Source organism: Falco naumanni, chromosome 9 (genome assembly GCF_017639655.2).
Source record: "Falco naumanni isolate bFalNau1 chromosome 9, bFalNau1.pat, whole genome shotgun sequence".
In the NCBI taxonomy this organism is placed as follows: Eukaryota; Metazoa; Chordata; class Aves; order Falconiformes; family Falconidae; genus Falco; species Falco naumanni.
Window position 1 is genome coordinate 4,668,749 of NC_054062.1, and position 15,435 is coordinate 4,684,183.

Genomic DNA, 15,435 nt, shown 5'->3' on the forward strand with positions numbered 1-15,435 from the left:
TTTTGTTAGCCTGGAAGACTGGCCGCCACCTTTACTGAAAGGGCAGAAAACCAGTTTGCATCTGAAATGAAGAATTAGCTATTTGCTGTGAAAGGGTTCGATGGCCCCCGCTTCGTCTTGAGAAAAGGGCTGCAGTGGGAGGAAGAGGAGCAAGTCAGACAACTGACAAACCCCAGGCACAGAGAGGCTGAAACATGGTCATTTAGCTCAGAAGTAGCCACAAATCTGCTGATAAAAAAAAAAAAGGCCTGTTTGCAAAGAATTAGCAAGCACAGAAGAATAAACCCTTTGATGGCAATGGGCGCATGAAACCTCAATAACAGCTGAAGACAGAGCTTCACTCCTGAGACCATCCACTTCTTTTTCCCCATGTTGTTATCTTTCCTGAAGAAGTATCACACCCAGCCTGCACTGCTGGGTCTCCCCACAGCTTTCAGAAGACAAAGGCCACTGAAACTTTCTTTTGAGTGTGGGTAACGTAGGTCAAACAAGGGTGACCCCCTGAACAACGTCCACACCATGAGCTGGGCCACAGGTAGCTCATTACAAACCTTGCGGCGCTTTCAGAATAAGCAGAGACAACCTACACATTGCATTCAGCTGGACAAACATCCACACAAAAGCAACTGAGTATCACTCCAGGGTGGTTCTTCCTTTCCCTTCTGCATCTAACCACACTCCCCAAACTCATGGGACATGAGTCCACGCGGACACGAGTCCGTGAGGTCTTGTTTGGATACTCTAAAATAAAGGGAGCTCATGAACGAAAAAATATTCCTCCAGCATGCCACCTCACATGTATTCTGCTGTTCAAGTGTGCCCACCAGCAGCTACTGGCAAGTGAGATGCCAGTTCACACCCTGGTTTATCATACACCCTTGTAAAGGAAGAGCGAGCCCTGCCGACAGCCACTGCCTCAGGTCCGTAGCCCTCCACCTGGAAGGCTAATTTCTGTGTAGTTAAGGAACAAACCACAATTAGTTAGTTACCTAGCACACTGGCTTGTTTCTTTTTATTCCTCCGTCTCCTCTTGCGGGTGGGTTTCAGCCATGGACTGTCCGTCTTTCCTTTCCTCTTCAGGAGCTTCTTCTTGACGCTGGACTCTGAGCTCTGAATAACCAGAGAGGCCACGTGCATGTAAGGCATGTTGGCATCAGCGTCCCAGCAGTCCTTTGCGCCCATGCGAAAGAGCCTTCTCGCAGCTTGAGTTGTGCGAAAAGGCCTTAAGGACTGGGGGTTTAAAACCAAGTGGTGCTAAGATGTCTTTAGAACGACGAAAAGGAAACACAAGCACATGTGTGGGTGTATTTCCTGTCTTTTCAATAGTGCATGCTTCACTTTCTCTTCCACATAGGCTCTTACACCACACTCATCACAGTAGTAGCCGAGCACCTCCACCCAGCAAGGCAAGTATGCAGGCACATGCACACTTTTAGCTTCTCCCCAGAAAAACTGTGGGTTTTTCAAACTAAAATATTCACATTGCTCCACAGTCATGCTAGAAAATGCCAACAAAACCCCACCTTGCACCTGAAGAGCCACCTTACAGGGTTGGGATGAAGTCTGGGGAATTGAACTTTAGGGTAGCACCAGCCCCCTCCCCGAGCACAGCACACGGTAGCACAGACTAATCATGCAGCAAATATTCAGACATATATGAATCTAAACAGGGTTCGGGTTTAAGAAAATACAGTTGCCTGTGGTGGGTTTTTAAAGTCAACGTGGGACACTGAATCAGGCACCCCAACCCTGTAAGGCAGTCTTCAACGCATCAATCATAAAATTCATGTTCAAACTGGAACTGTCAGCTCCTGATGCTTATCTGTCTCCCACCAAAGCCTACAACGAACCTCCTGCTACCACTAGCAGTCCCTGGATCACACCCTACCTTCATAGGAAGCCGGTGCTGCACCATGCCCTGTTATCAGTGAGGGAAGCCAGGCAAAGGCGGTGCTGAGCCCTGACTCTCCGGGGCAGCTGTCCGGTGTGTCTATGCTGTCCCTGATAACTGTCTCAAAGCGTGGGCTCAGCTGTGCCCCGCCACGTGGCTTGTGCCCCCCCCCACATGACACTGCTTGTGGGGGAGAGGTTTGCTTTTGAGCCAGTCCCTGTCTGGGGAACTGACTGACTCACCAGATATGAGCAAGCAAAAACCACCGTCTAGGATGTGGAGGTATGACTTGGGAGTTTGGACTTGCAAGTTCAACCTTTGGTTTGAGCTAACGCTACAGATTGGTGTCAGCTACCCAAAGAAAGGGGCAGGCTACACAGCCCCTGCTGCCTGGTCCTCTCTGGCTCCTGTAGTGTCAGAGCACAAGGAACAAGACCCTAAAGTGCTTCAGTGATTCACTTGGTACAGTCATTTTTACCTTCAGCCCAAAACATAAAAAAAATAAAGCCAAGAATTTTCTCAAGGTGACTGAAGAGTTGGGGTGCCTTAAATGCTGGCTCCTCAATTTGAGATGCTGTGGAAAGGGAGCAAAATTTTTAAGTAAAGGGGAGGGCAGGGGACAATCAATGAACAACAATTTAAATTCAAAAAAAAATAATTGGGTTCTCTTCACCAGTCATCTAAAAACAAAAAGTAAAAATCACCAGCAGCTGGTGAAAGTCTTGCCCTAGCACTATACAACAACCTCCCAGAGGAGTGTTGTTGTATCTGTAGGAGGTTGTTGTATCTGTCTGTCTGCTATTTGTACGTCTCCCAGATAAGAGCTGCTCATCTGGTGCTGCGAGGTGGCACATCAGATCAACATGAATTTAGGCTGTGGGCTGGGCCAATGGATTTGTGAACAACTCCACCTGAGCTCCAAAAAGCCACGCAGAGCTTCAGGCTGTAAGAACACGTTGCTGGCTCCCACCACTTGCCAAGTCTGTATCTGAAGAATTTAAGCATCCTTAAATATTTCTACTAACATTCCAATGATTTAAAGCAGACAACATCTTGTTGAGAACAACAACGGCCCATTAATTAGCATCAGAAAGCAATTAACTGTAACGCAGATCAGGGCTCAGCACCTTGTAGAAAACAATACTCTGTGTGTGGGTGGTTTCCAAGAGTAAGTTTTGTAGAAGAGGCATGAAACTACACCGCTGTGCTCTCTGGCTCTCTCCTTCTGGCAGCAGTGCAAAAGGGAAGTTATTATCAACAGGACAAAGGCTGGAAGACATCTAGCAGCCAGGCTTACCAAGTCAGATTCATCTCCATCTTCCTCCTCCTCCCCAGACTCTCCAGACTCTTGTTCCTCCTCAGACTCACCATCATCAATCTGCAGCCGCCATTTGCCCAAGAACAGAAAGAGTCAGTCAAGCCAGGCGTCTCGAAGTGGAGCATCACCCCATCACCCTGCTGCGCCCAGCACCCAGCCCCAGCCTGCACATGCACCAACAGAATTTCCTCTCCAGGGCAAGAACTCCAAGGCTGCTAATGCACGTCATGGTATATTCATGGGGGATTGTAAAGGGAAAAGATCTTTTGACTCCAGAAGCAAGTTTTCCAACCGTATCTTAACTTCCTTCATTATCCAAAACCAGCCTCATGTCTACAGCATGTAGCATGATTTGGGGGAAAAAAAAAAAAAAGAACGAAACCGATTTTAGTGCTTTACCGGCCTGTTACAAGCAAGATCAGGAAGATGTCTCTTTACTGGTTCAGTGAATCCCATAACGAAACATGGTGGGGGTTTTGCATGTGTAGTGGACCACAGACCTACCTACGTAGCAAGGCCGAAACTGGGGGGTTGGTGGGGAAACTCTCACAGGTGCAGTGGGGAGCAGGAAGTGGCCATCGAAAAGCCTCACTACCACTGCTGCACTCTGTGCCATCCTGCAGGCTTAGAAAACCCAGAAATTGCCTCAACTCATGCCAGTCCTACCCCACGTGTACAAGCAGTGCCCCATCTCGCGCCAAGTCTTGCACAGGACATGCGAGTACCTTTCTGGCGTTGTCTGCATCGGATGCGCTGTCTTTAGAGGTCCTGTTATCATCTGCAGGAAACATAGCTGCCTGTTCTGCTCCATGATCATCCTCCTCTTCCAACTCATCAGAGTCTTCCTCTTCAGAGTCTACATCTATGCTTTCCCCGTTCACATGAGGGCTGGCATCACCCAGGTCCTTTTCGCTCTGAAAGTCATCCAAGCACACGAGCCACAGAGACAACATCAATTCACAGGACAGAGCAGCTGAACGCACCCCAGACCGCCTCCGTGCTAGGAGCCCTAAAGCTGCCAGGGGAAGCTGGCCGAATTTCCCTCCAGAGCTCATCAGTGCTGTCAGCAAAGCCAGCCTGACAGCCTGCCATGTGTCACCTACCCCTGTCAGTCTGGGGACCAAGGAGCCACGAGGAGTCATTCCAGACTCACGTGGCTGTACGAGGCATTAAGGGAAGGCTGCTGGGCAGGAGCCTTCAGACAGAACCCTGCAGTCCAATTCAAACATGGAAGGGCATGTCTGAAGGTCTCTGAGGGAATGGAAAGGGAAGTTAAATCATAGAGGATTTTCACACCACTCCATGAAAGCCTAGCGCTGTCCTCCTTGAATTTGAAGACCAAAACTTCAGGGCATGGGTTGCAACAAGAACAGAATTTGATCTTTTTGATTTTTTTAAAATCAAATCTATTATCAGTATTTCTTTTTTCAAAAGTTTTTCAAAATTGAAATCGAAAAGGAGTGAGTCCCTGTTTAAACCTTTGTAAGTAACCAGTTGTTTTGCTGCACAACCTCAAGCAGCAACACTATACAGCGTTACCTTGAGGACAGTGAAACAAAAAAGTTACCACGTGGGGCATGCCTGCAATCTCTCCACAGTTCCACAGGACTCATTAGACAAAAGGGGAACATCCACTGGAAAACGTTTGTTTAAGAGCTGGTATCTAACCAACCCCTCTCGAAAAACCATGTTCAAGGCAGTAAGGCTGCTACAGGCAGGATGCTGTCACCAGAGAGAAGATGTAGACCCAGAATGGAAGACGGCAACCACAGTAAGCCAGCACACTCCTGCCTTTACAGGGGTTGGTGTGCCAGGACAAGGGACACATATGGTGACAACAAACACGTCCAGCGGGTTCAGTGCTCCCCTTACCTTGGCACCCGCAGAGGAATGAGTTATGCTCTTAAACATCTCAATCATTGTTCTCTGTTTTAACACTTTGGTCTTTTTCTTGGGAACCAGGCTATAGGTTCCCATTCTCCGTTTTTTCTTCCGAGATACTGCAGCAGCTGGAAAAGAGAAGCAAAAAAACCCCAAAGTTTGCTCAGGAATCAAAGGAGTAAAGGACAGAGAGTAGAGGCGGAGAGATGGGGGTAGATCACATTTGAGGGCACGATCTGAGAAAAAGGCTTTCCTCTCCAACTAGTTTATTTACAAGTCAACCAAAAGATGACACAGGCATATGTGCAAACAGACAAAGAGCTTTCTGCCAGGGCTGCAAACCCACCCAAATTCTGAGTACCCTCGCCACGCTCCTTCTGGTCCCTCCATCACCATACATAATATCAAATCCTTAAATTAGCCTGTGTTTGGCAGTACTGCTCCGCTGTAGGAGGCTGAATAGAATCCAACTTGCTCAAATAGATACTGCAAGGCTAATAATACCGACTTACAAGGAAAGCAATTGTACAATAACTGAAGAACACACAGGGAAAAGGTACCTGAAATAAAAAGCCGTTTGCCATTTAACCTCATTTCACACCTACTATGAAAGTTTGTTTGATTCCTTTCACTACTTTGATTGGGTCTTAATTTGTTAAGTCTCCCTTCTGGCCTTCTAATCAAATCAGTCATCACACTTCACTGCCTGATGCTGTCTTTGGTGAACACACATCAGAAGGACTCTTAGTACGGGCCTCTTTTAAGAATAGCATACAGCAGGGAACAGCCAGCCTCAGTACCAGTATTATCATTTGCAGTTGCACAGCCTGTTCCTTGAAAGCATTTCCTCATCTCCCACTATGATGAAATTTCACCAAAAATGTACGAAGAGACCTCTCAAAAGAACGCTGTTAACCCAATTAATTTTATTTATAAGGCTGTAGTTCACAGTAAGCAGTTGTCGCGGTGATATACAAAGCCCTTCAGACCTGACAGAAACATCTTCAGAGTATCACCGAGGAAGACGGGATGAAAGTGTCTCCTCTAACAAAAACCTTTAGCAGAAGAGAGATCCTTGGTGTGTGGTGGTGCCTGACAGAGCAGCACGTCTACCTGCCCACGCCACCTGGGAGGGACCTGCACCCCACGAAACAAGGGAGCACGTGCCATGCAGTCCTTCCCTGTGGAGCAGAAAACTGGTGGACCTCACTTGGGAGGCTGCTTTAGCAGGGGACTGCCAGAAGACGCCCTGTACAACACCCAGAGGTGAGCAGAAGGGAGCCCAGGGGACACCAGCATTGCGCTTGCAGCGCAACAGCCACTTGCAGAGAAGCAGCCAGATGAAACGGCCTCTGCCAAGCGAGGTCTGTGGCAGCAGCCCTACCGATGCCAGCAGAAAGGAAACCCCGAAGGACATTCAGCGGGAAAAAGGTACTAACGGAGGCTTCAGTTAACAAGGTTAACCTGCTTCATCTCCCACCTAACCTCCCTCACCTCCCACTTAACCTCCCTCACCTCCCACTCAGCCACACACACACGCAGCTTTGGGAGGTGGGTGCTGCCGAGGACTTTAACTCTCCCCTTTTTACCTGTCTGCGACTTCGTGGTGGCCACATAGCTCTGGTTCTGAGGTAGTGACTGGTGAAGGCCCGGGAGAGAGGGCAACGGCAACGGCTTCCCAAACTCCAGGATGTTTTTGTTGCCTTCCTCCTTGGATTCTTTTTGATCTCTGCTGTCTCTCCCATCTTTGGGGTCTTTACTTGCATGCTGGAAAACAAAACACAGGTAAATTGCACCTCCGCAGTTAAAGAAAAAAATAACAATCAGAAAATAAACTTAATTCCTTTCTCTCAAGCATAATCTTTTGAAGACGGGACCATGCATTCGGAACAAATGCGCACAGCCCCTGCTCTGGCACATAATGGTACTTTGCCTAAAGACTGCAAAACACGCCCAGCCTGCTGCCCGCTCACTGGGTGAAGGCTGCTGCCTTTGAGGGTGAGAGGCTACCTCGCAGAGGCAGAGTGGCAGACCCAGAGCAACTGCAGTCACGGAAAGGATCAGACACTATTTACACAGGCGTTTGGTTGGCTTTGGAGAAGACGGACAAATGCAACAAATAACATCTATTCCCTGAAACACTCCCCAGGCATGGCTGTCACATCAAGCATGCACAAGAACAGTCTCGCAGAGATGTTTTGGAAAAGCAGGCAGCAACGGGAAGGCATCCTTCCTTTTGGACAGCATTTGGCACCATCAGATCTTAGCAAAGGCTCCCACCTCTAGCCTGGCATACAACAAAACATGGGCAAAGGTGGCATTTGTTTGACGTTGCAGGTTCATGCCACAGACCTGCCCAAGCTTACTTTAAAGCGGGCACTCCTGACCCAGCTTTTGCAACACCAAACAGAGCAAGCTACAAGCTCCTACTGAAAACCACGAGAATTCTGTAGTCGCCACTGCCCTGCCTGTCGCTGGGGCCAGGCTCCCAGGTCCCAAGGCAGCTTGCACCTCCTCTGACTTGAGCTTGCACTTAAGGCAAAGTTTCATCCAGCATCTTTGGTCAGGAAAGCAGGGTTCCTACAGCTCCACATCCCAGCGCTGCACCTTTGGCAGCAACCACCGTATTAACAGAGCACGGGGCAAATGCTGCCACTCTGACTTGACATTTTACACTGGATTTGCCCCTCTTATGTATTTAACAGATGACCTAGCTGCATCCACGCCTCTCCATACATCTGTCCACTCAGCTGTCAGGTAGGAGGCAGGTTTGGCAAAGATGCTCCACAAAACCAAAAGCACAGTTAGCAGACCATGAGGTCTGCAGTGGCAATGTTTTAGTGCTGCTCCATTTGCAGGAAAATACTTCCTATGGGACTTCTGAAGCAACAGCTGAAATACCAAAACAGAAGAGAGGAACCCAAGCAAACGAAAGATAGGAATAAAAAGAAGCAAGAAATAAAAACACTCTTTAAAGTCCAGGTTCAGATAGGCACTCTCAGACACTGCTTTCAAGTGATGTGACCTTGTGAACAAATGGGGAAGCGACTGATTCTCATAATTAGGGCTCTGCCACGTGCACACTGCTGGCAGAAAGCAAGGACTCGGTCACAGACAGAAAAGCCATAATGATAATCAAAAATGACCTGCATAAAAAGGCCATCAAACTGCCAATGAGTCCTGCATCAAGCCCATAACTTATGGCTGAATTGCCACATCTTCTCTTAAAAGGCATCTAGTCTTGGATTAACAATTTCAAAGACAATAAATCTACCATATCCTTTGATATGTTGTTCCAATGCTTAATTGCTCTCGCTGTCAAATAATTAAATGCATTATGCTTTTTCAACTAAATTAAAAAGCCCTGTATCATCAGAAACTCTCACCCCAAGCAGATACTTATAGACTATGGCCAACTTCCTTTTTAAAAAAAAACACCCAACTTTCTCTTCAGTAAGTTTAATAGAATGAGCAAATTAAGTGTCCATAGGATCATTTTCTGGACACTGAATCACTTCTGAGACTGCTCCCACTTGTTCTACCCCTTCAAAATGTACGTCAGGAGTGCTGGGCACAGTATACCAATGATAGTCTCAACAATACTATTTATACTTCTTAAAATTCCCTAGTTTACAGATCTAAAGGTTAACGGTAACTCTTGGCTACAAGATTATTCTGAGAATTCCCAAGTCCCCTGGAACATCCACTGCTTTCCATTTTTAACTTAAAATTAGAAAAATGAGCTTGGGAGAGGCAGATCTGACACAGAGCTGCCTGCAACAAGTATAAGCAAGGGCTGCATTTTTTGTTCTTTAAGTGCAGGTTCTTGCAACTGGTCTCTGATAAAATGTGCTGCTACTCCAAAACATCAAGAATTCACATTCAGACCATGCCAGATGGTTTGGAAGAACGTAATCAAATTTTAAATGAAAAACTAGTATGTTATTAGCTTGGGGTTTTTCTCTCCCCCTGTAATTACAGTATGGAAATAAATTTAAAATCTTCAATAGGGCTGCTAGACAACTGTTAAATGTGACTTTTTCATGGCAATTCCAGTAAACTAGTTTTTTTAATCAAATTAAGCCTTGTGAGATCTGGATTATTACTCGGAGGCATATGCAGTAATGTTAAAGAACACGAATTTCCGCAGAGAGGTGACCAGATCTCTCAGGAAGCCTGATGGGATGGGAAGCTGAGCAGGCCAGCAGTAAAACATATGTATCTCACACACACACACGTGTGTTTGTGTATAAATATATATATATATAAATACTAAATCTAAGGATTATAATAAAAAGGATCAGCAAAGATTTGAAAGCACTTACACTGAGTCTTCTCACCATCTTTCATCATTCTTGGCTAGATAGAAGTTTTATCTTTACTGTTCTGATTAAATTTTACTCTTCCAGCAAGTAAGAGTGTTCAGTGGATGAAACTTTGTATTCTTTTCCCATTTCTAATGTCTCTGAATTTGCCACTTCCTTAACTCCAGCCTGTAGGTACAGCCCATCCTGGTCTCCAACACTGAGCCTTTATGCTCTGCTCTATCTGCTCCAAATGTAAATGCTGCTCCCAGATTACAGCAATCCACTTAAACACAAAGCTCACAAATCCACCTGCAAGCCCCCAGCACCATCAGAGGACTTCTCAAAAGACTGCACATCCATTTAGCTCCAGCAAGTTCCCTGCTAGGGAAAAGGCTGTCCAAGGAAAACCTCAGGTCAAGGTTTCTCCTGCAGAAGAGGCAGGGCAGGCAGAGCAGCCACCTCCAGCCCTGCCACCCCATGCCCCTGCCCCAGGTTGGTAGGACCCATCTCCAAGCCACCTCTGTGGGCTACACAGTCACTGGCACAGCTGATAGCAGTGAACGCTCCTTCTTCCAGTTTCACGATGGATGGGTTCCTCCTGCCTTCCCGGTTCCTAGCACAAGCACAGCGTCAAGCAGGTACCTATAAAACTGCTTGCAGCTCAGGATCCATCCCAAGCAAACTCTTCCTCCTTGGCTTACAGCCTCTCTTACCTTTTAACAGCAGAGGACACTCGTGCTGGCAAAGCACAAAGGGGGCTGCCAACAGCAGGCGCTTCAAAGAACCCAGTGGAGCTGATTGCTAGTCAACATCTACACATCCAATTTGCTGTGACAAATGCTAACACGCCCCTGCTTCATTTTCTGAAGATCCAGAGTCCTGTGCTAAAGGTGGAAAATGCAGACCAGCAATACCGGAGCCTGCACCAGAAGCGACCACGCCGGGAAAGCGACGCACGGCTGTCAGTGATCTGTTGGGCACGGACTGATCTGCCAAGAATACTAACGAGGCCACGCACACTTTGAGTTGCCCACATTTTTAACTAAGCAGACTCCTACACCCAGAAACTGGATGAAGATCATCTTCCTTCCCTTAAACCAACAAACATTCGAGAGAGCAGAGGTGCTTTCATCTAACACCTACATGGGCTCCACTGCAAACAGCAAGATTAGAAGCAAGAAGCACTATTCCTGACCCTTGTAAACGCCACTGCTGTGTGTTATCCTTGTCCAAAGCAGCCATGGTCTTTTTCTTTTCCCCTCAATTATATTTAACAGTCAAGCACAGTTTTCATCTCCAGTTTTAAAGAAGCACGGTGAGGAGAATCCCATGCAAAGTCAGTCTGAGCTCCCTGTGTTCGCATGTTGTCCTAACCACCACACGTGTGGGCCACTGAAGGCCAAGAAAGGACCAAAAACAATAGAGAAAGAAAGTAACTGTGTCACTACATCTTCATTTCTTGCAGCTTCTCACGTGGTATCAGCTCATTCCATGGAAAAGGCTGTAATGTCACTATTTCATGTTGGGCATTGCAAGGAATAGCCAAGTAGCTGAAGACAGCTATTTGAAGGCTCAGGCCAGCATTTCTAGAGATGCTTGTGTCCGGAAACAGCAAAAATGGGACCACAGCTATGTCCAACACCACTGGGAGAAAAATAATCAAGAAAACTGCTTAGACTGGGACACAAACAGAGAATTTTACATGTTTATAAATATTAAACTCAAGTGCTCTCTACATTTTAATAGGATCGACCATGTTTCTATTATTGGCACTTAAGTCCCCTACCGCAGCAGGGAGAAGTTACTAAAAATGGCAAAAGACAGAATATCCCTTTTTTTTTTTTAGCCTTCCCCAAAGCAAAAATACAGAATAAACAAACCTTACTAATTAAACCCCACGCTAATTCGATAGACTGCACGCTGCATTCTTACCACAGCCCAGCAATTAAGAGGTCTTTCTATTACCAAATCAAGCAAGCTAGGAACAACCGAAGAGAAGCCAGACCAGAACTCCATCCGTGTGCTGCTGCAAGGATGCAAGGACACCGGCAAAAGTCCCGCAGGTCCTGCTTTGGAGCAGAGCAGCTTTGACGAGTGCCGCAGGAGTGCTGTTCGCTCTCGACACCTGAAACCATCTCCAGCTTAGACATACGAGCTGCCTTATTTCTCTTCTTTTAAGGACTTTCATCTCCAGCACAGTACGAGCTTGAAACCAAAGCCAACTAGCCAGGAGGACTAAACTAACTGCCACCGCCACCAGGCAACACAGCAGCTGTCACGGAGCAACCCGCTTCTCTCCATCCATCACGCAGAGGGGTAACGAGATTTGTACCAAGGCGCTGCCTTTGAACACCACAAAGCAGCAGCTCCCAGGGGTATCTGCCTCTAACAACTGGTGAATGATATTTAAGCAAGAAATATCAGCCTGCTATAAAAAATTTATCACAAGCAGATGACAGCGCCTGTAGGAGCTGTAGTGGTGTTACTCTCCCTTTCCTCCACTGCTGCAGAATTACACTTTTCACCACCAAATTTCAGCGCAGCTGCCCGGGGATTCCAGCCACTGCCTAAGCCTTACCCTGGAGCAATAAAAAAAAAACTGCATGGCTTTGGTCTTCATCTAGACCAAACAAGCTGCCAGGCTGATCCACCTTAATAGGTGGATTTTATAGGCCCTTTTATCTGCAGATTAACAAGCCCATTAGAAGCAGGATTCTGGTGTGACTTGGTTACAATTTGTGTGCGGTCGTATCTGCATAAAATCGTAGCAGTTTAGGCTGCCAGGCAGACTTGCTTAAGTGTAGACGTTCCTAAACCAAGCTACAAACATGCATTTAATGGATTTCCGAACTTGCATCGTTCAGAGGTGTGTGCTCTGCTGGGTCAGGGGGAGGACACCCCACCCCTCATCCCTGTGCCCTCCTAGATGGAGCAGCTCCAGAGGAAGGGAGTGTCACACACCAGTCAAAATGAAACCGGGTAACACAAACCGGTTTCCACAGCAAGCCTCCTGACAGAAACAGGTCTGCTGGTGACCTGGGACTGGGACAGTTATTTCTGAGGGCTGTGGTCAGCAGCTGGAGCAGCCACCCAGCCAGTGTGGCCATGTCAGCAGCACAAGCACAACCAGTTAAATATACAATTAAAAGTACTGCGCAATACGCGTTCATTTTCTACCTTCCTCTGCAGTAAACCCTCTACATAAGAAGTCCAGGGGTAGCCTATAGCCTCATCATGCCTGAAGATTTCCCACAGGGGATATTAAGCTGTGGCCAAGCTCACAAACATGGACTTTGCACTGTCAGTCTGCCTGCGCACACCTGGGTACCCATCTGGAGAGGGTTCCTTGATGGGTGCACCTTCCAGGTCCAGACAAGCTGACCGCAGCATTGCAATCAGATCCAGACTCTATCTCACTCTGCTCTGTACTCTCTTTTTATTTTTTTCCCCCCCCAAGGAGACAGTATCTCCATCACCATTTGAGTTTTCTGCATATTAGAAGGTCTTAGCCTGCTGAGCAATCCCAGATGCTTGCGAACCACCAACTGCCACCTGCCTGGCCCCCAGAGATGAACATGAGATGTTCTTAGGCCAGGAGCTCCTGCAGAGCATCCCACAGACCTTGTCAGCACACTGCCGCAGTACTGCTGGACATTGACATGGAAAACAATACAGCAACAGCAACACCTGTGTGCACACAGAAAGAAAGCAGTTTACCAGTCCTGGGGTCAGATATTTAGTGGCAACGCTGCTTAAAGGTACAGTTTGATGCATACTGGTAGAAACACCAACACAAGCAAAGTGTCTCCTGCTCCAAGCTCCTCTTTCCTTCCTTCCCAGGCTTTGTCTCCGCTAGTTAAACTGGTACTCTACATTTTGGACTCACACTGTGAATCAGGCTGAGAGATTAATGTCATGGATTTCTGCACTATTTCTTCTGACAGTTCAGTTCCCCTGACCCCATCCTCTGCACAGCATAAAACAATACCCCCAGGGACACACACCTCAAACTACAGCCTCGTGGTCACCACGTAATGAATGGAAACGTAACTTGGAATTCCCAATTCAGCCACCTGCTCTTCCTACCTCAAGAGAGAACTAAGCATGCTTTCACTACCTTTACCATCCTTTATCCCTTCCAGACACGTCTTAGTGGTATTAAGCTCAGAAACTGGAGATTCTAAGCAGGAGGGGCCTTCTCCAAGCACAGGACACACACACACACGCATACACTTGCCTTTCAGTCTGTTGCCTGGCCCTGGAAACCTTTGAGTTCTTAATGGGATTGTAAATGAATGAGGAAGTAAAGAAAGATTATTCCAAAAGGTGCAAAACTTGTGCAACTGCGCTATTCAGAAGGGGAGCAGAAATGATGCTGCCAAAAACTCTTCTGAGGTCTCTGTTCAAAAACCACCTTAACATGCAACAATATCAATTAAAACTGTCACCTGTTTCAGATTCAGCTTCGATCCCAATTCAGGAAGCAACTCCTAAACAGAGAAAAAGCTGGTTAAATTTGTGAGAAAATTATTTTCTTCCTTTCAAAGACCAATCCACATGCGCAGGAAAAGGCTACCAAGGTCTCCTGACAGCTATTGGATTACAGAAAATAACTTCTTGGCCCCAGTGGGTTTCTGCAGGAGCCAGGGGGAACAAATGTTTACACCCTGCAGACAACAAAATACCTTCCTCCCCTCCTCCAGGCAGCACAGGTCAGCAAGAACAGTCTACCAAGAAAACAACAATGCTTTAAAAAATATTAGCGAAGAAAATTACTGTGTACTGTAACATCAATTCTGGGTGATTTCCACAATTTATTTCCTGGAATACAGCACCTGCTATGGTGGTGTTTTTGAAGGGGAAAAAGTATGAACGTGGAGGGTGGTGCGTGAAAAGTGACTGCAGTGCCGTGCAGTCGAGCCTCTTACAAGCAGCTCAACAGAGAAATCATCAGGACAGAAAAATGACAACTAGCAAGGACTCTGCTACTCAAAAGAAAATAGCATGTAAATTCGAAAGACAATGGGGAAAAATTAGGCAGTAATTATCAGGAAGGCTGAACAAAACAGCTGTTTCATTGTCTTGCAGACATGAGATCAAATCTTGGTTTCACATTCAGATGCTAAGGCTTGAGCAGAGCACATGGGAACAGCCTCTTCTTACCACCCTCCCTGCGAATTTTGTTTCTCTCCCTATTTTAAGCCCCAGGGCAATGGGCAGAGGTGTTGAGGACAAACTGTGCACCCAACAACTGCATGTTTCAGTTTTTGAAGCCACAGTTACTGTGTGAGCAAGTAATGATCAACAGCATGGTCACAGCCACTCCAGCACCCGCGCACTGCAAGCCTTCGTAGATGCAGCACACAGCTTTCTAGAGACAAACCTTGAAGCCCAAGGGGCTGCACAAAAATATTCTTTTGATGTATCATCAAATATGAATGAAGAAAACACTCCCTCCTAACCTCGCACTCATCTTTTAGAAGGGAATTGCCTCTTTCAATTGCTCAGCCCCAAGGGATCCCTCCCTGTCAAATTCCACAAGGGTCTGGGGGTTTGCCCGGCCTAATTTAAGCGCACAACAGGCTGCTGGAGGAAAGCTGAGAGGCAGTTTTGGTCGCAAAGCCTTGTTTGGGTAGGAGACAGCCTTCTGCGAGCTCTTCATCAGGCTGCATGTACTGCATCTGGGCTTCCCTGCCTGCTAGCCAGAAAACACAGCAGGGGTGCAGGAGCGAGAGAACCTAAATGCAATCAGGGGAAGAGAGAGGGGAAATCAGCGGTTTAGGAGAATGGTTGAGAAATCATGGCAGGCGTGGTTTCTACCCTCCTGCTGAGGCTGGGTGCCCGCGAGGTTTATAATCTTGATGTGCTCTTTGGACTCCCACCTGCTTCCGGAGGCACAGGTGGTGCCACAGCCAAGGGCACCTTTCCCCATCTGTGGCTGGCTAGGTGCCACCCATCTTTTTTTTTCTCCTGCCTTCCCCTACTCCAAACCACAGCGATTCACAGCTTTGAGACCTTCACCTTGTATTACTGCTGAG

General features: G+C 47.0%; 1 protein-coding gene across 15 annotated transcripts in view; it reads right to left on the minus strand.

The window, feature by feature from the left end:
• EHMT1 (euchromatic histone lysine methyltransferase 1) overlaps window positions 1-15,435 on the minus strand; it is a 121,631-nt gene that overhangs the window by 34,510 nt on the left and 71,686 nt on the right. For 9 of the 15 annotated variants that reach the window (XM_040606084.1, XM_040606088.1, XM_040606083.1 and 6 more), the window contains exons 4-9: window positions 13,846-13,887; window positions 6,680-6,857; window positions 5,082-5,218; window positions 3,935-4,123; window positions 3,189-3,269; window positions 990-1,230 (exon numbers count right to left, since the gene is read on the minus strand). In XM_040606084.1, the coding sequence (XP_040462018.1) occupies window positions 990-1,230; window positions 3,189-3,269; window positions 3,935-4,123; window positions 5,082-5,218; window positions 6,680-6,857; window positions 13,846-13,887 (868 nt within the window). The remainder of the gene's footprint in view (window positions 1-989; window positions 1,231-3,188; window positions 3,270-3,934; window positions 4,124-5,081; window positions 5,219-6,679; window positions 6,858-13,845; window positions 13,888-15,435) is intronic. The other 6 variants (XM_040606092.1, XM_040606093.1, XM_040606085.1 and 3 more) reach the window with 3 other exon arrangements.